Consider the following 25,207-nt stretch of genomic DNA (forward strand, 5'->3'; position numbering starts at 1 on the left):
TGTAAATTGCAATCTTTCGTTCGCCATCGCTGTATAACTAACAATCTTTTTACAATCAGACTGGGGACCGCTGCCCCTAATCAGCCAATCCATGATATCCATTACTTCCAAGCCGATCTCCTCAAGATAACGATCTCTAACAATAAAAGCCTCTATACTTATATCCATAGGCTTGCAGCAGTAACTTCAATGATATGTTTCGTTGCAGTAAGTCTTCTGACCTTATAACATGTATATATATAGTGTATATAGTATATCCGAGCGTTTCCCTTTAACATGTAGATCGTATGTAGGAATATGGCAAGCATAATGCCACACAGATATGTATCGTTCTCAAACTTATGGGCTAATGGGACGGGGATGAAACCGATATCCCCTATGGTTTCCGGACTTACGTGCGCATCTTCTCAGATCTGAAAAGGTTTGAAAGAAACACTACAAAAAAGGATACAACTAAAAAGAGGTGATCTGTGTAATTTGTGGCGACAATTGGAATCGTGTATATATTTTGTCTCATATCAATTCTACTAAAAATACATACATAAGTAAGATATAATTAAATTTGTATCACAACGAATTAGCGAGAACTTAAACTACGACTACAACGAAGAAACAAAAGAACTGGAAAATGTGTGCGTGGTGAGCATGTTAACTACGGTGAACAGGCAAGTACACAAAATCATATAGACGATAGATAACTGGGATCGGAAACCACCCAGTCACTTACTTACGCACACGCTTAGGCTTACGAGCTAAGTAGAATTTGAAAGGTGCTAACCACGCCGTAGCCCGGAACGGAACAAACATTAAGCAGTGGGTAATTCATACAAGTAGAGGGAGATTTACAGGATACGTAATCGCGATACGTAAGTGGTAGAAATGCGATGGCAAAGTGGAGTGGCCAGTGCAACCGGAGAAAGCCTTGGGTGAAGGGATCCTGGCTGCTGCCAGTTGGTCCAACAGCTACCATCTACTTGGCCTCCACTGGCCGGTTGGCGAACAATTGCTCCACAATTTGCTCATCGGCCAAGGTAGATGTGTCGCCCACGTTGCGATCGTTAACCGCGATCTTGCGCAGCACACGACGCATAATCTTGCCGGAACGAGTTTTGGGCAGTCCGGGAGCATTTTGAATGACATCCGGCATGGCAAAAGGTCCGATACGTTCTCGCACCATCTTCTTCAGGTCCGAAATTAGTTTCTGGTCGAATACCTCGTTCTCGTTCGGCGTAATGAAGCAGTAGAGACACTCGCCCTTGACGGGATGCGGACGGGAAACCACGGCGGACTCAGCCACGCGAGGATGCTCTGTGAGAACCGACTCAACCTCGGCGGTGGACATTAGATGACCGGAAACGTTTAACATGTCGTCCACACGGCCAGTGATCCACAAATAGCCATCAGCATCGCGACGGGCTCCTATGAGAAAAAAAATCAAAACAAAAAAATATAATTAGCAATCTTAATTCACTTTAAAGTCACAATGAAAAGCAGTCCAAAACTTCATGACTCACCATCGCCAGTGCAGTAGTAGCCTGGGAACTTGGAGAAGTAAGTGTCCTCGAAACGTTCATGGTTGTTATACAAGGTGCGCATCATTCCCGGCCAAGGTTGCGAGAAGACCAAGTAGCCCTCTCCCTCCCCCTTAATTTCAATGCCGCACTCATCCAGCAAAGTGGGCTTCACTCCAAAGAAGGGGAATGACTAAGAGTAGAAGACAATAAATTTTTAGTACTGACATCAACTAGCCAAAGGATTTTTCTTACAGCAGATCCCGGCTTCATGGGAGTCGCTCCAGGCAGAGGTGTAATGACATGACCACCGGTTTCCGTTTGCCAAAAGGTGTCCACAATGGAGCACTGCTCCTTTCCAATGTACTTGTAATACCAGAGCCAGGCCTCCGGGTTGATGGGCTCACCCACGCTGCCCAAAACTCTGCAAATGAATAAAGTCATTAGGAAAATTGTTATAGAAGTAAAAATAAAGTGTATGAAACTTACTTTAGTCCGCTCAGGTTGTGCTTCAGAACGGGACCCTCGCCGAACTTCATGAGGGCACGAATCGCCGTGGGAGCTGTGTAGAACTGGGTTACCTTATATTTGTCAATGACACTCCAGTACCGATCGTTTCCAGGGAAGAATGGTGTGCCCTCGAACTGCAATTACCAAGTAATAGGGACAGTTAGTCAGAAATCCATTATTTGTTAGATCTTATCATCCACTTACAATCACGGAAGTGGCCCCATTGGCCAATGGTCCGTACACGACGTAGGTGTGTCCCGTGATCCAGCCAACATCGGCGGTGCACCAGTAGATATCCCCTGGCTTATAGTCAAATACGATCTTGAAGGTCGTAGCCGCATACAGCAGATATCCGGCGGTCGTGTGGAGCACTCCCTTGGGCTTGCCAGTGGAGCCACTGGTGTAGAGCATGAACAGCGGATCCTCGGCGTCCATCCACTCGGGATAGCAGGCCGGCTCCTTGTCCTCCATCTCCTCGTGCCACCAGTAATCGCGGTCATCGGTCCATGGGATTTCCTCCTCGACATGATCCGCCTGGCACGGAGTCACGCGCTTCAAGTGCGACACCACGATGCACTTCTCCACGGAGTGTCCCATCTCCTCGACCTTCTCCAAGGCCGTGTCGCACAGAGCCTTCAGGTACAGGGGTTTCTCTCCGCGCCAGGCTCCATCCGCCGTAATCAGCAGCTTGGCCTTGCAATCGAACATCCGCTCCGCCAGCGAGTCCGGTGAGAATCCGGCGAAAACGATCGAGTGCACGGCTCCAATGCGGGCGCAGGCCAGCATCGCGATGGGCAGCTCCAGAATCATGGGCATGTAAATGGATACACGATCGCCCTTTCGAATGCCATGATCCTTCAGCACGTTGGCGAAGCGGCACACCTCCTCCAGCAACTTGCGATAGGTGAGACCCCGGGAATAATCGTCGGGGTGGTTGCCCTCCCTGAAACAATGGCAAAAAAGAAACATGACCATGAGGAAACACATAGCATTACATTCCAACATACTTAGTATTACTTGTACAGTATTTATATTGAGCACGCGCCGGTGGCGTTCTCAAATGGGTGGCCGCATACCGGGTGCCCCACAATTGGGCTAATTACCCCGACCACAATTGGATCACTTACTGTAATGCGAGGCTTCCTAATTGCCCAGCCGACTTAATTCGATTTTCTGAACTCGAATTGTCACCTAATTTCAAAGAGATTTCATAGCTACGGTAAGTGTTCCAACATAATATTTAAAAATGCATTCGAATCCTCTTTTTTGTACCGCTTGTGTTCCTACCGCGTACATAATATGACTTTGCATTGTGTAATTGTATATACTTTGTGTGCCTTTCCCTTTTTGTTCTGAACTTGGCAACAGAAGCCAGTGCCAATAACCTACTTTACTCTATTTACAACAGCTGCAAAAAGTCTTTGAACGAGTACATTAGTTAGCAATAGTGTGTACAACTAAAGTTAAATCCCTAAAAGGTAGTTAAATGTATCCAAAAATAATTGAAAGAATTAAACAGAATCGTATTTCCATTCCCAATAATCCAAAATTCACAAACAAATTGGAGGCACTGTTAATGTTTCCCCAATTGTTGCTATTAAATGAATGAATATAGAATTCAACACTAAATGGAATGTGTCAGAGCTTTGAAAGCTTTGAATGGGTAAACAAATATCGTGACTCTGGGGTAAATCGTGAATGGTTTCGGCGTTCAAAACGGATATAAACACTAGCGATCGCCGACGGTCAGTCATGAAACTTCGAAAGTAATGGGGAAAGCCATTTCCATGGCAGTTTTGGAGGTCAAGGCAGATTAGCAACGCAGAAAACAGTAATAAACTACACGACAGGTGGACTAGAAAGGCAGACAATGCAATCAGCGGAGTGTAAATCATCACCTGTTGTCCGTCGCCTGCGATAAGCATTAGAATTAGCCGGCAATAAAGCGTCTATTATTTTGGCCCAAAATGTGTATGGCCAAAGAGAAAAGCAGGAAGCAGTCGGAACAACGGCAAAAGCTCCCCTTGTGACGTTTTTTGGGGCGCTGACTCGTCCGCTGTGTTCAAAGTTCGCCCTGCGAGTGGGTTTGGGTTTGGACTGATTCAACTGGGCCAAAACCGCCCGGGTGAAATGATATTCCACTTGAACGAAATACCTGTTTGTGCTTGTACTTGTCAATTAGTAAGTTGGTAAAAATAAATAAAATACGCAATGAAAACACACCTCGATTGTGACTCGAACAGTTTTTACTTTTTGGGCTTAGTCATTTGCTTCCTGGACCCTATGCTATACTAAACTTTAGACAAATAGGACAGTGTGCGAAGGAGATTAGGGGCGCCACCCGTATTCATTCGGGGATTATGCCCTAAGACCCCTAAAGGATGGAAACCATATCGAAATCATTAAAACTGGACTACGTTTACCAGGCAGTCCTACATACTGGCCTACAGATGCTAGAAATTTTGATTGATTGGTTTTTCAGTGGCAGGAAATATGTCTAATATATATAAAATAATAATATTATATAATTATATATATTATATATAATATATAATAATAATAATAATATAATAACTGCAAACACGCAATTGGACTTATCATCGGAGACCACTTACCAATGCTGATAACTCTTCTTCGAAGCCCGTAAACCACCTGGCTTAAAAACAATGAGCACGAAAGTTACCCCATTGAACTAACCCAGGAGCGCAATATCAGCGAGGACATCGATTGCTATGCCGATGCACTGGAGTCCGTACTCTTTGCAGCAGCCGGCATGGAGGATCCCCGATGGAGATTTAGATTCCCGCCGTCCCGTTCAGAAACTCTGGCCAATAGCGACAATGACAGGGTCTGGAAACTTGCTTTTCGGCTAAAAAATGTATTCCAGCTAATCCATATAATTGGATTTCATAATGTTTCAGGACATCAATGATGCAAAAGTCATCAGAAAGGAGTTTAAACAAAAAAAAGTTTCAAATTGTGCAAATAAAGTCATTTGTAATCCCACACACACCAGCAATTTCATAAAAATGTTTAAAAACAATAGACAGGCAAATATCATAATCTTTCTCCCCTATATTGAAATGCGCAGAATTTTCCAAGCTCATCAATTTTGATAACGTCTACCCTTAACAAACTGCTTGTCCCCAATCTGGGTCTCCACCTTGACAGCCATTTAAGTAGGCGGAAGCACATCGAAGCTAAGAAGACTTGTCTAAAACCAATGACCAATAACCTCCATTAGCTTTCAAAAGGTTCTCATCACTCCGCCAGGTCTTCTGCTTCGAAACGACAACATTTACAGAGATCCTGGTGTTCTACCCACAAACCTGAAATATCCACACAGAAAGCAAACTCTTCATCCGAATCATCTGGCCCGGGGTCTAACCGAACCCACCTGCAACGGAATGATTATCCAGAACAATAAGTAATTAAGAGCCCCTCAATGTCTAACGTCAACATGACTGTTATGGATAAGATCAAATAAATATAATCAAACTTAAAGAGAATATATATGTATATGTTTTGAACACCTGGTGATTGCCAAGCTGGGCCGAAATCACAATCTGCCAGCGACAGCTGATAGTCAAGGAAAACTAGCAAGTTTGTTTTCGGACGTCCTCTCCACTTATCAGAGTTTGGAGCACCGGAGGTGCCTCCTCATCCTCCGCATGAGTAATCCAACCAGTGGGAGAAATGTGTCGCGACGAGCGTATTAATTTCCAATTTGGAGGCGTAATCGGGCCACTCGCCTCCTAATCTCGCCGCCGGATCGCCAGACAAGAAATTTTCCATGCCGCCTTAGAAACACCTCATGCACCGTCCCGGTCCGCCATCTAACATTCACCTCTTGACCAAGGGAAGACGCGTGGCCGTCTCCCGCTTATCAGAAATCAGAAATCCGAAAATGTACTAGAAACGGCCACTCTCACCACACGTGCGAGCCAAAAATGAAAAAATTATGAGGAATGGCATAAAATCCATGGCAAAAACAACGAGCGCCGGCGACTTATCTTAATAACAATAACATCAGCTGTTGATTCGCGTGTCGTATTGATCGCATGGAATGTTTTTGGTTTCTTCCCTACACTGTGCAAAAATATCCTTGTGTTTACTATATTTTGAATATTATTAAGCGCCTGAAAATAATTTGCTTAGGAACAGCTGATAGTAACCAGTTTTATTTACTTAATATGTGTGATTTTTATTGCATCGGTTGTTGTTAGAATTCCTATTATTATTAAGTTCCCAAGCACTCGTATTTATGAGCGGAAAAAATGACTTTGTTTAACCTACATGGCCTTAAACTGAGTGATTTTTTTTAACACCCTACGGAAATGTTTAAGTACCAAACGATTTGATGGAAATTTTTGATAGCTAAAAAATATTTGTAGATACTCTCCAAACAAACTCAATCAGTAATATTGAGACTTGCGAAGATCAAAAATTTTTTTCAGTGCTTTCTTCTATCTCTCTCTATCGCGTCTCCGTGTCTGCCCGGGCCCTACAGTTTGAGAGACATTATCGTACGATGCTCATCCACAATGTTTATCTAAAAATCGGTTATTTGTTTTTACGGATTGGCGCATCTTTGATTTGCGTGAAGAGAGTCGCTTACATAATTTACGGAAAAGGGCCTGTCAACGTGTCTCAGGTGGAAACACTGATAACAATGCGAGGGTAGTCAAGAAATGCCTAGGCAGCATTTTTATACACATGTTGTTTTTTGCCGCTCTCTTATTTTTTAGCAGGTAAAACAGACAGTCCATTCTTCTTTACACACAGCGCACCCTCCCTCCCTCCACTAACCATACCACTCTCCTAGTCTTTCTTCGTGCGTGGAGGGAGGGAGCGCAGTGGCTCTCTAATTGGTTGTGAGTGAATCAGACGATGTGATCGCGTGATTTTCTAGACGCCCAGTGACTGTCAAACTACTAGCGCTCACTGGAATATTAGAAATACTTTATTTCGATAATTTTGGGTAAACTTTCCATTTTTACACGTTTTCAACTGTTCTTGATCTTTTTAGTCGGTTTACCCGTGTTTTACCGATTCTACTCCACCTTTTGCCCAGACGCCGACTGACACACAAATTAAAGGAAAGGAAAAATAGCAAACTGTTTAACGCAAAGACGCGCTTCCATCAATTTGAATAAACAATTTGCGCGCATTGTCAAATCGTTTACATAATATTGCTCGGCTTTCGCTTCAGGCTTTCGTGTGTTTAATTCGACTTAATTTTGTTGCTAACGACTCTCGGAATTGAAAACAGTTTTGCGTAAATCGGTTGGGTTCGAAACGGTTATTTTGGGACAAAGGTACAACAACCTTGTTTAGCTCGACGGAAGGTGCACAAATATTTAAGACATCCCAAGGTATTGTTTTTCAAGTTGAAAAATGTCATAAAATGTAAAATGCACTAAAACGCAGGGTTTCCAATTGTTCAATTTTATCAATATTAATTAGGCCCAAGACAATTCCTAATAACCAATTCTTCAGCTTTTTCGATTCGCTGCGCCTATCTATGCAATAAAACTGGGACATATAACTTTTAAGATTTTAGCTTGCTTTGGTTAGCAATAAAATTATCTGAGACGGCGGTTCGAAAAGCGTTAATTATTACTCATTACGTGCACACGGTTTTTTAGCCTTTTTGGGCCTGTGTCCTCCTTTTATCTTATCTGAGGAAAGTGAGGACAGATTGTGGGCTGGGATTAAATAATTCCCACAAAAGTGCGAAATAGCCGAGAATAGTAGTAGTGATGGGCCGTCGTAAGTTCGAGGCTGAATGGGAACCAATACTTGCAATGACCTTGTAATTGCCTTTCAGTTACCTGACTTTCATTTGCATTTCCTCCGGCACACGCGCCCCGCCCCCTAACCCGCCTCTCAAGTGATAACCCCGAGATAAGCTCATTAGCATTAAGATTTGTTTAACTTTGTGTTTTTTGCGCCCTGACGCATTGCTCGGTGAACTTTGGGTCTGAAAACAACTAAAAATCTTCTCTCGCAACCAAAACAAAATACTTATTCCGTCCGTTCAGTCCGAGCTTTTCAATTTAATTGCGATTTGAGTGGGCACTTGAGAACCTCATAAGGTAATATACAGCACTGGGCTCCTCCTCGGTAGCTAATCAGCGAAAGGGAGTGTCTGTTGCCTAATCGCAGTCACCGAAGTATGTTGATTCGAAGGGGGAAGAACATATACAGTGGGAGCAGTCCCTAGTTAGTATCGCATTCGATTGTTTAATTTACTTTAATTTGTGGAGAAGCAAACAAAAACGTAAAGATGAGTTATAGACTGAAAATTAGATAAGACAACAGAAAGTACGGATATTGTACTTTTGGGGCAAGTATAAGGGTTTGCTAATAAAAAAGCACTCGCTGGCTTAGTTATTATTGTTTTAGTGAGAGCTTGACAATGACCCTTAAGCTTTGCTTTACATTCAAAAACACAGGAAATGTATTTCAAATAATTGGAGGTATTGGCAAAAAAACGACACTCAAATTTAAATTTATGAATAAAGAAAAACATTCTTACTCACATTAAACAGTGTGACTAGCAAAATACATGTTAAAAAAAAATCATATAAGACCAAAGCTTCTATGTTTCAGGGCTTCCCCCAACCGGTTTAATTGTAAATCGATTTAAACTGAATAAATAAAGAAAAACCAAGCGTAAACTTGGCCGGGTCACCCCCTTATGAGGGTCGTCTCGAGGAACGAAGACTAGCCCTGACATTGACCCAGAGTCGGAGTGTCTAGCGAAGCCGCAGTTGGAAAGCCAAAAACCACCCAAAACTGAATTGATGTTAGGTCGTTAGTCCCACTGTCACATTCGGCATGCAGACGATTAAACCAATTATTTGCGACAATCAAAACGAAAATAATCGCTCAAATTAACAGACACAAAAGTAATAAGGGAAGATTCCCCAACCAAAATCGATGGCAGGTGGGACGTGCCATGGAGCTGCATCCTTGTGCACATATGTATTTAAATTATGCAAAGGAGTGCTATCATCTGTTTCGGTATGGTGCCTGCGCAGTAAATCCTGTGCAAGAGGAGCCCACCTTTCTACGTCACAAGGCGAGAGTTTCGTAACCAGACGAAAAATCAATAATCCTGCGCTGCCACCCAAATACTTTTGTTTTCGTGCGACCTACGCCACCCAGAGCGAAAGTGGGCGAGGATTTGCAACCAAACTCACCAGTAGTAGGCTATCTGGTCGCCCAGGCCGTTCCTTACGTTGCGATCTAGGAGATTGTAGCACAGATTGGTGGAGGCACCCTCCATCCATTTGATCGAAATGGGTCCCTTGGAGATGTTGAAGTTGTACTTGAGGAACTTCTCCGGATCGGCGGGCGTTTCCCAGTGGAACTGCTTGGCCACGCGGGACCAGAACTCGGCCGGATTGTCCAGCGACTCCTGGTAGAACTTCTGGTACTCCTCGAAGCTGGATATGTAGGCATTTTGGCTGATGGCCGGGTTGGGATCGTATATTGATTTTTCCGCTGGCATTTTGTTATTGAGTTGTGGTTTTAGGTATTGGTGTATATCCTTGAACTGTTTTCCCTTGCTTGAGGTCTTCAATTATCCTGTTTTGCAATTATCCTTAGCTTTGTGTGTGATTGTTTTTATTATTTTCAGGGGTTGGTTCTCGAGCAGCATGCGCTTCTCGCACCGCACGGAATGAGTTCTTTTTGAGCACTGACCATTCGAATGAGCTACTGCCAAGCTTTTCGCCTCCGTTGCCATAGCTTTCCGAATGGAAAAGCTTCGGCGAACACGCTCTTCAAGTTCAATGGGACATAGGCGGCGCTTTTCGGAGGGCTTATCAACTTGATCGGGCATATTTTCAAGGCGCGACTTGGACATCCTTATCGCCAGAGCACGGCGTAACTTTCCAGAGAGGTAGGTGTGTCATCGGTCCATCATCGAATCCATCAGGTGATGGCTGAGTGCCGTGGCGTGCGCCATCGCGTGTCCAAGCAACAGTGTTAAATGTTTTTTCTTAATTCCAGCCAAGCACGCCGCATCAAGCTGATCTGTATTATTATGAAACTGAGTGCCTTGTCCGCTCTCTTAATCTTCTGTTGAGTGACTTCTTATCTTTGAGCAACTCTCAGCACGTTTTCTCTTCGGATTTTTGGTCTTATCACCTAGAAGGTTTCCATGGGGGAGCAGACGACGTCTGCCACCCGCAGGTCAAGATGCCCAATTTAAATATAACATTTGGATTTACTGTTGATTCTTATTCGTAACAAATTTCAAGAGCTACAACAACGTGTGTATGGCGATGAGTTTGGTTGGTGATATTTGGGTATGAGTGTAGCGTTTTTCAGCTGATAACAAATGTTAGTTTACTCGTTTGAAAGGCTACAGTCAAGATGCTTTAGGGTTAGAATTAGCTGCTGGTACTAGTGATCCCCGCTGCTGCTCAGGAAGGCTTTGTACTGATCCTCGGTCATGAGGGCTTCGAGTTCCTTGGGATTCTTCAGGTCCACCTTGAAGAGCCAGCCTGGAAAAGGGAGTACGTGTTTCAAGTGGAGTTAAGAAAGGGTCTTGACGCAGATCTTACCCTTCTCATAGCAACTACTGTTGACCAGGGCCGGTGTGTCCTCCACCTCGGCATTCTTTTCGATCACCTTGCCACTAACGGGTGAATACACCTCGCTAGCCGCTTTCACGCTCTCCAGGGCCCCACATTCGTCATCCTGCTTGAGTTCCGTGCCGGGTTCTGGGAGCTGGGCGAACACCACATCCCCGAGAGCCTCCTGGGCGTAACTGGAAATGCCTACTATGGCATTGCTGCCGGAGACCACCTCCACCCACTCGTGTTTGTTTGTGTATCGGCGTTCTGGCGGGGATTACAGTTTGAGAGTCAGTGGCTATTGCATAAACAATTGCCTTACCTTTGGCGAGGAGGCTTGTCAGGTGAATGGCGCGAGCCTGGACGGCGCCAAGGGGGGTGGCATTTAGTTGGCGGGCGGCCTGCAGGCCAATCCTTGCAAATTTCGTTATGAATACCATATTTTCCCAGTCAAAAACAGAGGCAACTGCCGGCGAGATGAATTTTCCAACCGTTCCCGGGGGTGTTTCGGTGACAAATGATCGGATTCGAAAACACACACGCTACGTTTAGTGCCCGGCAATCGAGATGAAAGTCGAATATTGCCCGGCTTATCACAATCCAGAATATAATTCGTGAACTTTTGTTGACCCGAGTAAACAGCGGCTTCTTCAAAATGGGACTAAAAATGGCGTAAGGCATGCATGTCGATAGCGATAATAGATTACTGGTTATCGCACTGCCTAACATTTCGGCGGGCAGATTGAAAACTTCAATACGTATTTGTTTGGTCAGTATTTCTTATAATTATAATTGAGATTGAGCACTTTTATTAACAGAAAATCAGTTCAGATATAGATTTAATTAGAAAATAGTAAACCACAAAAATACTTTAATTACATACATAAGTTGTTAAAATGCTTGCTTCTGTTTGAAATATTTAAAAATGCAAAGAAATCAAACATACAAAGTTATTTTTAAAACAGTGGTTCCACTTTTATCTCTTCCAAATGTTGAGATCAGAATAAAGATTAAAGCAGTCACCTTAATTTTTGAAAACACGCCGATGCTCCTCCTGGATTTCTTATCTACTCCCAATTAATCGTTGCTGGGGGCCGATTTCTTTCCTTATCAGCTCTATAAAAAAACAAATTAGCATATATAAACAAATACCATTCCACTGCGGAACTAGAACGGCTTTATATATTTACAGCTGTACACTTATATTGTTATAAACATGCAAATAAATAAGAATAAGCAAGCAGAAGAAGTTGCTCCCGCTGATAAAATTTGAACTAAACTTTAGCTGGGATTATTTGAGAATTATAGTATCGAAGAGGGCTTTTTGGGGGGCGCCAAGGGGCTTAGTAATCTAGTACTGGTGTTGGCGCAGAATGCCATTGGGGCTGGGCTGCGGGGAGTAGTCCGGCACGGGGAATCCCGAGGTGGCCACCACTATGGTCTCCATGGGATTCTGCGAGGATTGCTTCAGCGGGCGACTTTGCTGCGGATTCGGAGGCGGGTACTGCTGGTACGCGTTGATGTCCCGGAAGCGACGATCCATCAGGTTCGAGTCCATCGACAAGTGCGCCGCCCGCACGATGGCTCCCTCGTTCACCTCAATGGTCTCGGCCATGGAACGGGTTTCCGGAACGTAGGCGGCATTGTTATACGCCTGGACCTCCACCCTGTCCATACAAATCGAGAATTAGTTTCCGGACATTACGAATGTGTGAATCGTTATACTTACTCCTCGTAGGCGCGAATCGGGGTCCTGGTGGTCAGAATATCATTGGAATCCTTGCGAGGATTGAACAAAGTATCCTATGGAAAAGCGAATGTTCGTTTAATTTTAGACGAGACAGCTACAGCCCATTCAACATTTTGTAATATTTTATAAAGGAATATATTTGAGACTTTTTAAGGATACTTTAAGTTTGAGTTAAGAGCACATCAGTTCAAGCGAACTGTCCTTGCAAAGAACTCCCGAACCTAAGACCCAGTAAGTCGTCATTTTCCAACGTGCTCGGTGGAACCAAACCGAAAAGCCAAGAGCCCGCTATCAGGCAAACCTGGTGCCAAATTGGAAACCAGCTTATCAGCAATTACCACCACCACATTGAGTTAATGGCGACAAAGTGCTAAGTTTAGCCATGTCGTAGTCGCTGCCCGGCGATTTTTACCTTCTACGTTGTTGGAATATTTTCAAAGACAGTGTCGAAAATTTATGGAATCAGCGGAGACAACGAAGAAGTCACCCAGCATAGGTGGGCGATGAGCTCACTCGCCGACCTGACCGCAACTTACCACATTGTCCTTATCGGTGGAAATGCGAATGGCTCTCGCGACGAGGTATACGAGCAGTTTAAAGTTAATGAACCACAAAACGAATCCCTTGAAGGAGATGATCATCATGGAAATGGCAGCTACTCCTCCGGCGATTAAGGTGGCAGCCAAGGGATAGATGACACCAGCATTGATACTATTGGCATTATACTTCAGAGCCTCCGTGTGGAAACGTCCGTAGTCCACGCCGAAGATCACTCCGGAAGCTACATCCATGCAGCATATGGCGGCCACAAAGAAGGCCCAGATGTAGATGGCAGTCACGGTCTGCTTCGGGTTGTCCTTGCGCACCCCTGAAATGGTAGGAGTATAAGCGGGTTATAAACTTAAGTGTAATCCATCACGGGCAAGTGCTGTCAGGAACATAACAGGGCGCTAAACATGTGATACTTAAATGGGCTTACTTATTGGTGATACATCAATCAAACTTATAATGCAGTCATTAAATAATATAATTTTAAAGTCGAATATGTTCGAGTAAAGTATGCTCTGAAATGTGCCAAAAAGCTAATCACTTTGGTTTCGAAATTAAAGTAAATAGCATTTAACAAATTTTAAGTAATCAATTACTAGATAAGATATGTTTCGTACATATTTGAGCAGTATTCAGATTGAGTCATAACCATAACTCTAACTATGTTGCTATATTTTAACTTTACGCAACGAATTGTAAGAATATAACAAAGAAAAAGACTTTCCGGTTTACTTGTGGGCTAATGTGCTTTCTTTGAATTCCAATAACAAATGCTGAAAATGTTATATAGTGGGGAACAACCATTAATGAAATCGTTATATAACCCATCATATAAGTTCCCAGCGAACTTATCATCAAGTTTTGTTTATTTGGGCTTTACGGCTTTGTGCCATGCGTAAGTTTTGGCTGCCTCACAAACAAATTTCTATATTTCTCCTCGTGAATCATAAAGGTTTCGATATCTTAACTATATATGCAGTTCATTTCCGGTTCTTGAAGTACTTACACAGTAGCAGCACAACGGAGACGATCAGCCAGCAAACCGAAACGCCCAGGTAGACCGAATTCCAGATCAAAATCTGGGTGGGATCGAAAACAGTAGTCACTGTATTCAGAATGGTTTGGTCGTAGTTCTGGTAATCACTGGGATTCATCTTGCAACTGCCCTTGAAGTACACGTCGAAGAATACAGTCTTGACCATGGAGCCATAGGTGAGGTCATTAGTAATATACAGGACACAATTGTAGGCACATATCGCTGTTATGGTCAAGCCCATCCAGATGATGGACTGGGCCTGAAATACAAACACAAATAAAATAAAAAGAATAATTTTTAAAAAAAGTCAGAGGCACACTAAAGAAAAATGAGTTCTGATTGGTTTTAGTTCGTCACTCTTTTTTAAAATTTATACTTATACATTGAAAATTAATTAAATAAAAAAGTTGTATCGTTTGTTCTTCGTGTTCCGTCATTAAAGAGGTGGATGGCTTCTAGATCCTGATATTATTCACACCCAACGAATTATGCAATTTTGTATGTACTCATTTACGTTTACGTTTTTTAGTGTCCCAATCTAGATCTTTTGTTCATTCACTTGTTTACACACGTCAATCGGCATTATCTGCTATCTGAGCGGCTCAGCTCTTCAGTTTGGGAGTCGTCCCGATGAGTCAATGAGTATTATACTCGTATCATGATTACTGGAATACTGGACTTTCCGATAGCGAGAGACCATCCAATCTTGGTAAGTGCGTTCAATGTCAGGTCGAACACCTCCCCATATCTCTTATCAATGGGCTGGGAATGGGGTCGCGGTCGCTTGGCGGCCGAGACTGTAACAATGAATTCCAACCGCCGACTTACCACTCCGAGAATTCCGGCCCAAACTGCTACCGTTCTGAGGGAGCCAAAGTGCTTGATTTTCGCCGCTGGTGCTGGATACATTTTGCAGTGACTGTTCGATGTTTAGGGGTGGTTTCGACAGCCAGATATTCTCACGCCCCGGATGCGGGACTCAAATCGATCGGGTTGAGTGCGCTTTTGCAGTACGCGACGTCTGTTGGCCAACTGAACGATCGAGCCGGACAATTAAGTTCGCCACCCGTTTACTATATTTCCCGATAAACCTTGCGATAATGACTCTTTTAACAAAAAGCCAACTGGCCAGGGGCTTTTATTTTTTTATGTTTCGCTTCGATCGAGGCGGTATCCGCTCGCTTTTCGTTTCGTTCGTTAACTGAATTCTGTGGTTTGGCTGGAACGTTTATCAGGTCGTAAGTTATATTATCGCTACTGATAAGAGAGCCCCCCACCCCACAACTTTCCCTTGGCTTGAATGGTAAAAGAGAGACCTAAATCGAATGGCTACATTTGGAATTTCGGAATCTTATCGGTCCTCTGTATTAGCACATTAGTGATGTTGGCCTTTATCACTGCGTAAATGCAAGTATTTAATGCTTACCTCACAGGTTAAATATGCCAAATATCTACGAGGAGAATTTTTGTGAATTCAAAGTGCGCGGGCAAAGGCGCCCTCTACTGTCTACAAAACGCACTGTTCATTTTTTTACATTGCATGACAGGGAAGACGCGTCACCGTCTTTCAAGCGAACATGTGCTGATTATTTATCTTTTATAAAAACAAGCACATAAACTAAGTATTTATTTGTATTTAACTACTCAGCAATCCCAATATGCAAAATAAATGCTTTATTATTTAAAGTAAATAATGACGTTATCGTAATGAACGGCAACGCTGTGCGGTCTGACCATGGTTGACCTCCCAGGCAGCCGCCATTTCCGTGGCGTGCGAGCGAAACGACTAGCCCATGTTTTCCCGCCGTGCCAGGGCAGCGAGCATGCTAAAGAGCGAGACGACCATACGCGTCCGTCGAGAACTGCTACAGCACATACGCATTTTTAACCCTAAAAAATACAGCACCGAGTCTTTAGTACAGTCAAAGTGACGCCGCGACAACTCAGAACGAAACCGAAAATTAAAAACGGAAGAGATTGTTGTTCCTGGTGTCCAAAAAAGATAGATTGTTTCGTTCGAGTGGCTCATCCGCATCCGATCGATACATAAAGCCCAGCTAGCTGCTCAACTGGAGTGCAGAAGTGCAGTTTGTCGTAATCGCCGATTAATATTGAAAAGTACCGGCTTGCAGTTGCGCGTGTAGCGCCCGCACAAACCGAATAACACCATCACTACGGCGTGCTCACCCGAATCCAAAACGCCACGAAATGAACAACCAACTGAATCCGGCAACCTACCGCAAGTTTAACAATCTGCTCAGTAGCGGAGCGGTCACTGTGACCGGTCCCAGCCAGCCGCGAATCCTCAAGTCGACGCGTCTGGTGGTACCCGGTGGTGGCGGAGGTGGGGGTGCTTCTGCCGGAGGAGCCTCAGCCGTCGGTGGCGCAGCGCAGCAGCAGGCGGTCAACGATGCGGAGTCGGGTGGCTTGGGTATCGGCGGATTGGCCACGCGATGCTATATCTGCGATGACCGCTGCGAGCCGCAGACTTCGCTAACCGATATGTGCACCACGCACACTTCCACCAAATTCCCCAACAAACTGGCCCAGCTCGTGGGCGAGGGTTTCCTCGTGATTGTTTGCGGCGAGGATTACGTGTGCTCCCGCTGCACCAACCTGGTGAACTACTACGACCGCCTGGAAAACGATGTGGAGCGCGTCAAGACGAACCTGATCAGTTTGCTTAACAAGAAGTATGCCATTAACGAGGATATGAGCCTGGAAGGCAGTCCTCCGCTCAAGATGCAGAAAATGGTCGGTGGATCCGCCAATCGTTCGTTGGAGGAGAGTCCTAGTGCGGATTTGCTGCGTCCACGTAAAGTCCTGCAGGGAAACCCAGGTAAGCACATAAATACAGCAACTATAAAGCTTTCCTAATGCAAATTCTGCAATCGTACAGTTGCCCAGTCCAAGATCGCCCCAGGAACCACCCAGAGCAGCGTCCAGGGCACCCAGACAGTCCAACGCAAGGCCACCAAGATCTATAAGTGCACCTCGTGTGACTATAAAACCTCGGATATGCGGCTGTTCAACACGCATTATGAAACCTGCAAGCAGCAGACCTTCCAGTGCAAGACTTGCCGCAAAATCTTCCCGCACTTTGGGGCCATGAAGCAGCACATGGTGCGCGACCACAATACCGCCATGGATAACACATGTGCCATGTGCCACATTAACTTCGTGAACGAGAACAGCCTGCGCAAGCACATGGAGACGAATCACGCTACCAATGTACTGGTGACCAGCACCACCACCATACCGGCATCAGCTGCTCCCGCGGCTGCTGCTGCAGCTGCCGCTGCAGCTGCTGCCAACGAGAATCTGGTTGGAACATCGCTGTACACATGCAATCATTGCCAGTTCAAGTCAACGGACAAGGTCATTTTCGATGAGCATATGCGCAAGCATGCCGCTGGTAAACCTAAGCCTTTTAAGTGCCGCTTGTGCTCCCAGCGCTTTGAGACGCGCGAAGCTGCTACTGTGCATGCCAAACAGCATCAGACCAACTTCTTCAAGTGCGGCACTTGTTCGATGACCTTCCCGAAGCGGGAGATGCTCGTGAAGCACTTCGAAGTGCATCAGAGTCCTTCTGCATCGACGGTATCGCCCAAGCAGTCAGTTAGCCAGAACCTGAACACCCAAAAGCTCCTTCAAGAGACCATTGATGAGGCACTCAGCGATAGCCTGCCTGCATCGACAGCTGCTGTGGTGGCAACCACCGAGTCGGAGAACAACATACGCTTCTTCTCGTGTAGCATTTGCTCACTGACCTTTATCCAGGAGACATACTACAACCACCACATGGAGACCCACAGACGAGACAAGAAGGGAACATCGGCCGGAGCGACTGCCCTCAATTCAGCAGCTACGGCTTTACTGAGCGATGAGCCCGGAGAGGCATCTGGTAAGGCCGGTGACGAAAGCGGCGAGCAAAACGCAGAGGCCGACATTGAGAGCCTGTTTGAAAAGCTCCACTCCGACAAGAACGAGAGCGGTGAGGCGCCCAAAGCTGGAAGCAAAGGCGGCGAGATGGTTATTACCTCGCAGGAGGGCAGTGGAGGCATAACCTTCAACATTACTATCCCTCAACCGGACGGAGACCAATCGCAAAAGGATTCACCCAATACCACAGCACCTGTCTCTGTTAGCATTGACATGCCGAATTTGGATCAAGCCGAAGACGAATCACAGTCCCAGGGCAGCATCGATGCCAAGGGCGAAAGCGGCGATGCCTCCTCTGCCGATAGCAAATCCAATGCCGCGCCTGTTTCCATGCCCAGTTTAGATGATGACAACGAGGCTGCAGCTGCTGAAGCTGAGGCCTCAGAGGAAACCAAGGCGGCTAGCAAAGCAGGCCAAGAGAAAGCCAAGGCCAAGGTTGGAGAAAGTGCCAAGTCAAAGGAAGCCCCCGCTGCTGAAGAACCACAACCATCGGACGAAGGAGACGGAGTTGCTAAGCGTGAGGCAACAGATACGCCCACAACTGAGTCGGAGGCCAACGCCGCGACCGCTGAAGCCGGTGAATCAGGCGAAGGCGAGGTTACTGCCAGTACTGGAGCCGAGGGCGAGGCGGGTGAAGCTGCAGGTGGCGAGCATGTGGCCATGGAACTTGATGAAGCCATGCAGGCACAAGTGGAAGGTGGCCAGATCAAGTTCATTGTTAACGAGAACGGACATCTCCTCCAGCTGGACAACCACATCCTAACGGACGCCGAAGGCAACCAAATAATTGTGCAAGATCCCGAGCAAATACAGCAGCTTCTCCAAAGCGTAGGAGTACTGCAGTCCGGCGAGGGACTCGAGGGCGAAACCCTCCAGATGATGACCGATGGCAGTGGCCAGATGGTACTTGTCCATGGCGATAACAATGAACAGCAGCTTATCGATGCCTCCTTGTTGAACTCCGAGGGTCAGCTAATTATCCAGCAGGGACAGGATGGTGAGGAAGGCGCTCATGTCATTAGCGAGGATGGTACCCGCATCCCAGTGTCCGTGTCGTACACGGAAGATGGCCAGCCCATCGTCCAGGTTCAGCAACAGGTCCTGGAGGCCGCACAGCAGGCAGCCAGCGCTTCCGGCAGTGCAGATGACAAGGAGGCGGCTGCCGCCTCGGCCGGCGAGGAAGTGCAAGTGTCGGAGGCATCCAGTGCCACGGCATCCACCACCGTTGTGGCCACGAGCACGGCCAGCAGCACTGGTGGCCCCTCTGGCGGCAGCTTTTTTGCCCTGGAGGAGTTTACGGAGACAAAGGCCGACTAGGATTGGCCCTAGGGGCGTGGTCATGACCACTACATCATATTGGCATGCGAAGAGGACTGGTAAGTTAAAGGAAGTCCAGCGTAAACTGGGATATTCAAACATCTTCGTTTTTTAGGTTTTAGCTGTGGGTACGCTCAAGATCTCTGGAGGACTTTTGCACACCCCGATTTGGAACCTACTCCCTGACACCCAAAACGGAACCAACTTTACAGACAACTGAACACGAAGACAGAAATATACACACACGAACCTTTTCAATATATATTTACATTTAGTATATGTATTTAACACTCCAGTAAACTAAAAGAACGATTTCTTATTCCCGAAGCAAAGGAAAAAACTAATTCAATAAATCAAATTGTCATTCGGTCCGTTTCGCACTCGGCTGCCAGGGATCTCAAGCCAGATCTCTTTGGTTGCCTCTTAAATATCGTATCTAGGTTTAGTAATAGTATAGACAAAACTACAAGATGAAAGCGACAAAAAATGTATAAACATAGAGTTTATGTGAGAAACTTGAAATATAATAAATGTATGTATTTACAAGATAACTCAACAATTACACTAAATAAATCGATTAAAACACAAACATTTGATGAACATGAAGTTCCGAAAGTGGCACAAATCAATTCAGAAATAGTGATGCTTCCTAACACCAATGATCCGCGTTAAATGAAAGGATAGATGAACAACTCCCGCTTTCTACGTCCATAAACTCCAGATTCACACCCAAAACAAACAAACACAGGCCGCAAACACACCCAGATATATACACGCACGTATATATGTCAAGCAACTTGAAATATATAATTGTAAAGAAACGAACATCGGTTTCGTGTTCCTTTATACTTTGTGTGCGATCTTTGGAATTCGGTATGCATGTAAATCAATTCAGATAAGTTAATTAAACACGCTGATGCCAACTTTGTTCCAATGAATACAGATGACCCATAAGTCAGAAGGCAGTCCCAAAGTTTACATATTGTCAGTATGGGTCCAACCATTCATTTCTCAAGTCAGTAGGTTCGTTGACCTTTAAAATAGATTAGTCGGTTATGAATGATATTTTCGAAGAATGCATACTTAATAGCGAAACTTTCGACTCGTTCTTAATTACCCAACCAACACCTGTTGGCGGCGGCTGAGGTACGACTATATTTAAATGTTTAGGTAGTTGATTAATAAGATTTAATACTAAGTTGGATACTAAACTGCCAGCGGTGGCATTAAAGCACTTGGACTGTCACGAAGGCCTTATGAATGCCCCGTTCCGATCCATAAATCAGCGAATGTTGTGATTCTGAAAACAGCAACCGGATTGGCACGTGGATGCGGTTTTTGAGGAACTAATGATTATTTGATAGTTATGAATACAAAAATAGGACGCGTACAAATTGGTGATCTGCGCCTGCGGGTTGTTTGTCATTTATCTAATGGATCCGTTGAAAGCAAGATAAGATAAACGAAACCGCCATGAATAATTTATATTCGAATACGCTTCAGTGGCAGAGAGTTCTAGCAACTAACTGAGGGATTGGATGCAGCCGCAGTGGCGTTCATTCACTTACACGGTGAACTTTTGGAGATGCCCGCGGTAATCTTTTCGAGGCCGGAACCAAATTGGGGATTTAGTGTGAGTCGACAGCATCAATCAGCAACTTGTTGCGGTTCGGTGACATTAAACGGTGTCAACTCCACTTGGCTAGCTAGTCTGCCGGTTACATTAAGTCGCGCTTCGAGAGTCGGTCAATATTATGCAACGGCCTTAATTAGGCGCCCACATGCAAATGAGCGGCGGCAGGCGCAATCTTCTCGCCGATTGCCGCATCGAAAAGCGAAAGTCGTTCTTAAAGACAAGGTCGCACTTTGGATCGGATCGGATCGGATCGGATGGGTATGACAGATTTATAGCGAAGCTCAGAGATCTAGAGTGAGCTGATGAAAGCTGGCATTTCGGTGCGCTTGATTCGCTGGTCATTAGCATAGAAAACATGACTTCGACTAGTTTTGCGGTCCATAAATCTTCAGCTTTAAAAAGAGCATTTAAAAGGAGTATTCTTAGCATGTTTCATAATTATAGTTGCCGGTTTCAACACGCTCTCGATAAACTAATTCAGACCAAAATTGCGTTTCAATTTTATGACATAAGCATTAAAACTTGATTGAATTCGTTTTGCAGTCCATAAATCTGGAAATATTGTAATTTTCCTCGCTTTTTTAGAGAAAATAGTTCTTAAGAAAGCTTTAAAATTATTACCAAGTGAACAGATATTATTACATTTACATTAAATAAAAGCGTTACATTTTATTCATTCTTTTCTTCTGCATCTATTAAATAACCTTTTTTAATTTTACTTTAAATTATTATTTTTCTTTGTTTACCGATTTCCTTATTGGCATGCCAGTCATCATAACCCCTATGGGATTTTAAATTGAATTCCACAAACATGCTTATCATATTTTAGTCAGTTTCACAATTGCAGTACTCGTATAATGTACGGATTTTGATTGTTATTTATTGAACATAGTTCCTGCCTTTAGGCAAACTTTCCGGACTTCAGGAACGCAGATCAGTTAAGTCTAGCATTTTATTTATAATTCTAGAATATTTATTGACTTGCTATAGATTTTGGCTTGCTTTTGTTGTTCTCTTCTTGTCCGATTTGCATGGAACAACAATTAACATAAATACGAAATAAAAATATTCCGAAGTGTAACGACGATATTCAGCCAGCGCATCGACAGCTATTTAGAAGTCAATATATAATTGTTTTAATGTCGTAGAGTTTTTTTACCAACGTCTCGACCGAATCTCATCCACCGGTGGATGCGTGCGTATGTACTCCAACTGGCGGATAACGTGCAGCGGGATGGCGGGAATGTGATCACCGGTGGGCTGATATCCGTTGGCATCGGCCACGTACGAGAAGGTAACGGGTATACCCTCGGGAGAAACGAACTGAACCACGCCGACGGCTCCGTTCTCATTACCAGCTCCCTTGCTTGTAATGCCGTTTGTGGTCTGGAACTCGAACCTGTAGTGACCGAAGGGATCGGGTGGCGTATTCCGGTAGTAGATAGTCTGGTCCAAAGATGGCGCAGTAAAGCGCGTACAATGGATTAGTTGAACTAGGATTAGGACCAGGAATACCGCAATCTGAGCGGGTGGTTCAGTTGGTTAATAGATCAAATACCAGTCACAAAACGTCGCACAAACCTTGCCGAACGACATCATCGCCTAATTACATTAAAATTATTCCAAATGTTTGCTTTTACGCTGTGGATCTTGGACCTGATATATCGATACTGCTGCCTCTGAACCAGAATCAAAGTCAGTACCCCAGTATTAACCGTTATGGAGCGGCAGTTAATGCGACGCGATCTGCTGCGCTCGAAAGTTAAATTGAAACTGGTCAAAAATCATTTGACGAGTCCGAAAAGGAAGCTTTCGATTTCAATAGAGGAAGCTTCAGCTAACCAGTGGGCTCTCTGGGATTCGTTCTCGGAACATCAGACGAGGAAGCCAAACAGCATAGCCAGGGAATTGGTGCAACCGAAAAGCAGAGGCATTATCTCCCGACAAAAAAATACAAGTTCGTAGCCCGGGTTTTGATTTATATTGAATTTGTGCTAATGCCCGGCCATTATCGCCTCACAATGAAGCTGTTTTGGATTTTTCGGGGTCCATTTGTAGGTGTGCCTGCATAGCAGTCCGATCTGAAATCGAAAATTATGCACAGTGGTTCGACTATGATTCACATGTCCAACTTGCAGACATCCCAGCCGCTGACATATTGTGCCATTTAGTTATTCATTTATTATATTAAAATTCTATTTTCAGCTCTGAAAGGTCATGGTTAAAATGAGCGCTCAGCCGAAAAGCCAATACCAAATATATTAAATTGATTTAATGAGGCGTGCTAAATATACGTATAATGCGTCAACTTCGATTATTCGATTAACTTTTACGCGATTCAAAGCGAAACCCGAAATGCTAAAGGTTTTACTGCACAATCATTGATCATGGTTGATTCGGGATTTTTTTTGGATTAAATGAGTTATTTAGACTGGCAAATAACTTCTGTTTAAAACTGGTTACTTGTATGTCTCAAAGTAAAGTTGCCAAATGAGTGAAATAGCAATGCTTAACCGGAAAAAGTACTAAAAAGATTATTATCGTTTGGTTCTCAGTCTCTTAATCTTGGAAGGTTTCTAAACGCATATCGCTACCTTTCATATTAATATTATCAAAAGTGCAACCTCTTAAATCATCCGGATTCAATATACCTCGACCCACTGTGTGAAATATGGAGCTATGCAGACCTAGACCTTGCACGATTTGTACGATGTAGCCCCGCACCCCGTCTATTTGCATAGCTTAAAAACTTTACAACTTTGCCGCTTGTCAAGGTGTCGGTCCGCAGAATCAATCAGCCCATCAATCAGAATACATTTGTATTTGCCTAATCATATTTGCATTATGTTTGTTTGCCTTAAACACTGTTTGCTAATTAAGACACAATGCCTGGGGTTTTTTCTGCCGAGGATTTACACAGCAAAAGGGGCACTCGACGAAGATGAAAGCATGAAGCGAAAATAATCTCCGGCTAATTTTCAGACATAAATCTTCAAATCAAACGAGTTGAGATCTTTTTTCGCGGACAACATTAATTAAGTAACACAAATCGACGCCAAATAGTTTAGCCTTAGAATCGGTTGCGAAACGCAAACACGAAAAACTAGAAAGCCGAAACCAAAAACTACAAATGAACTGCCTTTTCCAGTTCTCCTTCTGCCAGAGATCGTCTTCTCGTCGTCTGTGAACTATTATGTTGTTGCTGCGATGACGCCGCGGATGACTCTTTCGGTCTGGGGTTTCTGCTTCTGACACATTTGAGAACAATAAATTAACGCATACGAGAACATAAACATAAGCATAAACAACGGCTGATTATGCTGAGAGTTCCTCCAGTATTACCATAATGTATGCTACACTCTCACATGTGGAGCGCAAAACAAAAGACTTAGGCAACGAACTTTGTAAGGGTCAATGAGTTTGCTATGAAACCTTTGAAGAGCATAGTCGCTTTTATTCTACATACGGAACTCAAACCGTTAACCACGTTTCATCAGTTTCAGATCAACAAATAAAAAATCGTTAACCACAGTTTTGTGCTAATCTGGCTTCTGGTGACTTTTATAATTTGATGGCCTATTTTCATAGATTTTATGGCATCTGCTATGATTTCTATAATCACCATTTGCATTTGCTTTAAAACCAGAAAAGGCTCTAAAAATTAATTTAATATTTTTTAATGTGAATATTTCAGAACATGCTGGGCGCCAAAATGCTTCCGTGTTTGGAACCCTAGGTGGTATCATTTGTTTTGGATGAATAGGCGTAAAAAGTATATACTTATTACAAGCGGTTATACAACAAACTTCAGGTGCTTCGGCATTAACTAATATCATACATACAAACATTGGTCTAAACTATCAATGTGATGTAATTAATTTATTGATCCAAAATTGTAACTACCTAACACTGTTAACTCAACTCGAATCTAGTTTTATAACTTCCATCGGGGGTATTGCTGCCATTTATTAATAACAATAAAACCAAAATCGGAAACTCGGCTCCATAAATTCAACAGCAAATTGGCAGCAGATCTTCAAGAACTCGAGCTACTTATCACATTTTATTATCGCATTTATTAGCATCTGAAGTATGAAATCGTAAAATATGAATAAGCAAACATGATAAACGGAAATGAATAATATGTGGCCGCTCCGATATGACCTGCTATCGAGAACCAAAAATTGGTGGGCATGGTAGCCACGCAGAGCAGCGTTTTATCTCAGAAGACGCCAGAGCCACCGATTATTGGCATTTGGTTATGCTTATTAGATTTTCGTGGCTTACGTTTTGGCCCGTTGTTTACCACATATAAAGTTGGAGAGACCAACTGGCCGGAGTGGCAGTACGGTGGCTAACTTTAAA

At 44.1% G+C, this 25,207-nt stretch overlaps 5 protein-coding genes across 5 annotated transcripts; 1 reads left to right on the forward strand and 4 right to left on the reverse strand.

Moving 5' to 3' along the window:
• Positions 1-469: 469 nt before the first annotated feature.
• Positions 470-9,540, reverse strand: LOC117139970 (acetyl-coenzyme A synthetase). Its single transcript, XM_033302671.1, has 6 exons — positions 9,230-9,540; positions 2,226-2,964; positions 2,001-2,155; positions 1,767-1,935; positions 1,515-1,704; positions 470-1,419 (listed from the first exon to the last, which is right to left on the reverse strand). Exons 1-6 carry the CDS (start codon positions 9,538-9,540, stop codon positions 971-973), a joined length of 2,013 nt encoding a protein of 670 aa, XP_033158562.1. The 3' UTR covers positions 470-970.
• Positions 9,541-10,253: 713 nt separating this feature from the next.
• Positions 10,254-11,266, reverse strand: LOC117139971 (glycine cleavage system H protein, mitochondrial). The gene is made up of 3 exons (XM_033302672.1): positions 10,935-11,266; positions 10,601-10,879; positions 10,254-10,540 (listed from the first exon to the last, which is right to left on the reverse strand). The coding sequence occupies exons 1-3, from the start codon at positions 11,050-11,052 to the stop codon at positions 10,440-10,442; spliced, it is 498 nt and encodes a 165-aa protein (XP_033158563.1). The 5' UTR covers positions 11,053-11,266; the 3' UTR covers positions 10,254-10,439.
• Positions 11,267-11,749: 483 nt separating this feature from the next.
• Positions 11,750-15,156, reverse strand: LOC117141561. The gene is made up of 5 exons (XM_033305068.1): positions 14,776-15,156; positions 13,918-14,206; positions 12,899-13,230; positions 12,342-12,415; positions 11,750-12,279 (listed from the first exon to the last, which is right to left on the reverse strand). The coding sequence occupies exons 1-5, from the start codon at positions 14,854-14,856 to the stop codon at positions 11,964-11,966; spliced, it is 1,092 nt and encodes a 363-aa protein (XP_033160959.1). The 5' UTR covers positions 14,857-15,156; the 3' UTR covers positions 11,750-11,963.
• A 677-nt stretch (positions 15,157-15,833) lies between these two features.
• LOC117139882 (RE1-silencing transcription factor) lies at positions 15,834-19,795 on the forward strand. The gene is made up of 3 exons (XM_033302550.1): positions 15,834-16,786; positions 16,847-19,265; positions 19,322-19,795. Exons 1-2 carry the CDS (start codon positions 16,156-16,158, stop codon positions 19,204-19,206), a joined length of 2,991 nt encoding a protein of 996 aa, XP_033158441.1. The 5' UTR covers positions 15,834-16,155; the 3' UTR covers positions 19,207-19,265; positions 19,322-19,795.
• A 1,797-nt stretch (positions 19,796-21,592) lies between these two features.
• LOC117140558 (pupal cuticle protein Edg-78E) lies at positions 21,593-22,587 on the reverse strand. Its single transcript, XM_033303554.1, has 2 exons — positions 22,424-22,587; positions 21,593-22,363 (listed from the first exon to the last, which is right to left on the reverse strand). Exons 1-2 carry the CDS (start codon positions 22,439-22,441, stop codon positions 21,998-22,000), a joined length of 384 nt encoding a protein of 127 aa, XP_033159445.1. The 5' UTR covers positions 22,442-22,587; the 3' UTR covers positions 21,593-21,997.
• Positions 22,588-25,207: the final 2,620 nt, after the last annotated feature.

This window comes from Drosophila mauritiana, chromosome 3L (genome assembly GCF_004382145.1).
Source record: "Drosophila mauritiana strain mau12 chromosome 3L, ASM438214v1, whole genome shotgun sequence".
NCBI classification, from domain to species: domain Eukaryota; kingdom Metazoa; phylum Arthropoda; class Insecta; order Diptera; family Drosophilidae; genus Drosophila; species Drosophila mauritiana.

Bases quoted from the DNA above. Each gene is read 5' to 3' on its own strand.
- LOC117139970 (XM_033302671.1), bottom strand. From the start codon at position 9,540: ATGCCAGCGGAAAAATCAATATACGATCCCAACCCGGCCATCAGCCAA. The intron at 1,936-2,000 runs GTAAGTTTCATA...ATTCATTTGCAG, and splicing joins CACAACCTGAGCGGACTAAA to AGTTTTGGGCAGCGTGGGTG. The intron at 1,705-1,766 runs GTAAGAAAAATC...TTCTACTCTTAG, and splicing joins CCATGAAGCCGGGATCTGCT to TCATTCCCCTTCTTTGGAGT.
- LOC117141561 (XM_033305068.1), bottom strand. From the start codon at position 14,856: ATGTATCCAGCACCAGCGGCGAAAATCAAGCACTTTGGCTCCCTCAGA. The intron at 12,416-12,898 runs GTAAGTTGCGGT...GCTTTTCCATAG, and splicing joins CCACCGATAAGGACAATGTG to GATACTTTGTTCAATCCTCG. The intron at 12,280-12,341 runs GTAAGTATAACG...TTGTATGGACAG, and splicing joins CCGATTCGCGCCTACGAGGA to GGTGGAGGTCCAGGCGTATA.
- LOC117139971 (XM_033302672.1), bottom strand. From the start codon at position 11,052: ATGGTATTCATAACGAAATTTGCAAGGATTGGCCTGCAGGCCGCCCGC. The intron at 10,880-10,934 runs GTAAGGCAATTG...AATCCCCGCCAG, and splicing joins GACAAGCCTCCTCGCCAAAG to AACGCCGATACACAAACAAA. The intron at 10,541-10,600 runs GTAAGATCTGCG...TCCCTTTTCCAG, and splicing joins CAGTAGTTGCTATGAGAAGG to GCTGGCTCTTCAAGGTGGAC.
- LOC117139882 (XM_033302550.1), top strand. From the start codon at position 16,156: ATGAACAACCAACTGAATCCGGCAACCTACCGCAAGTTTAACAATCTG. The intron at 16,787-16,846 runs GTAAGCACATAA...GCAATCGTACAG, and splicing joins AGTCCTGCAGGGAAACCCAG to TTGCCCAGTCCAAGATCGCC.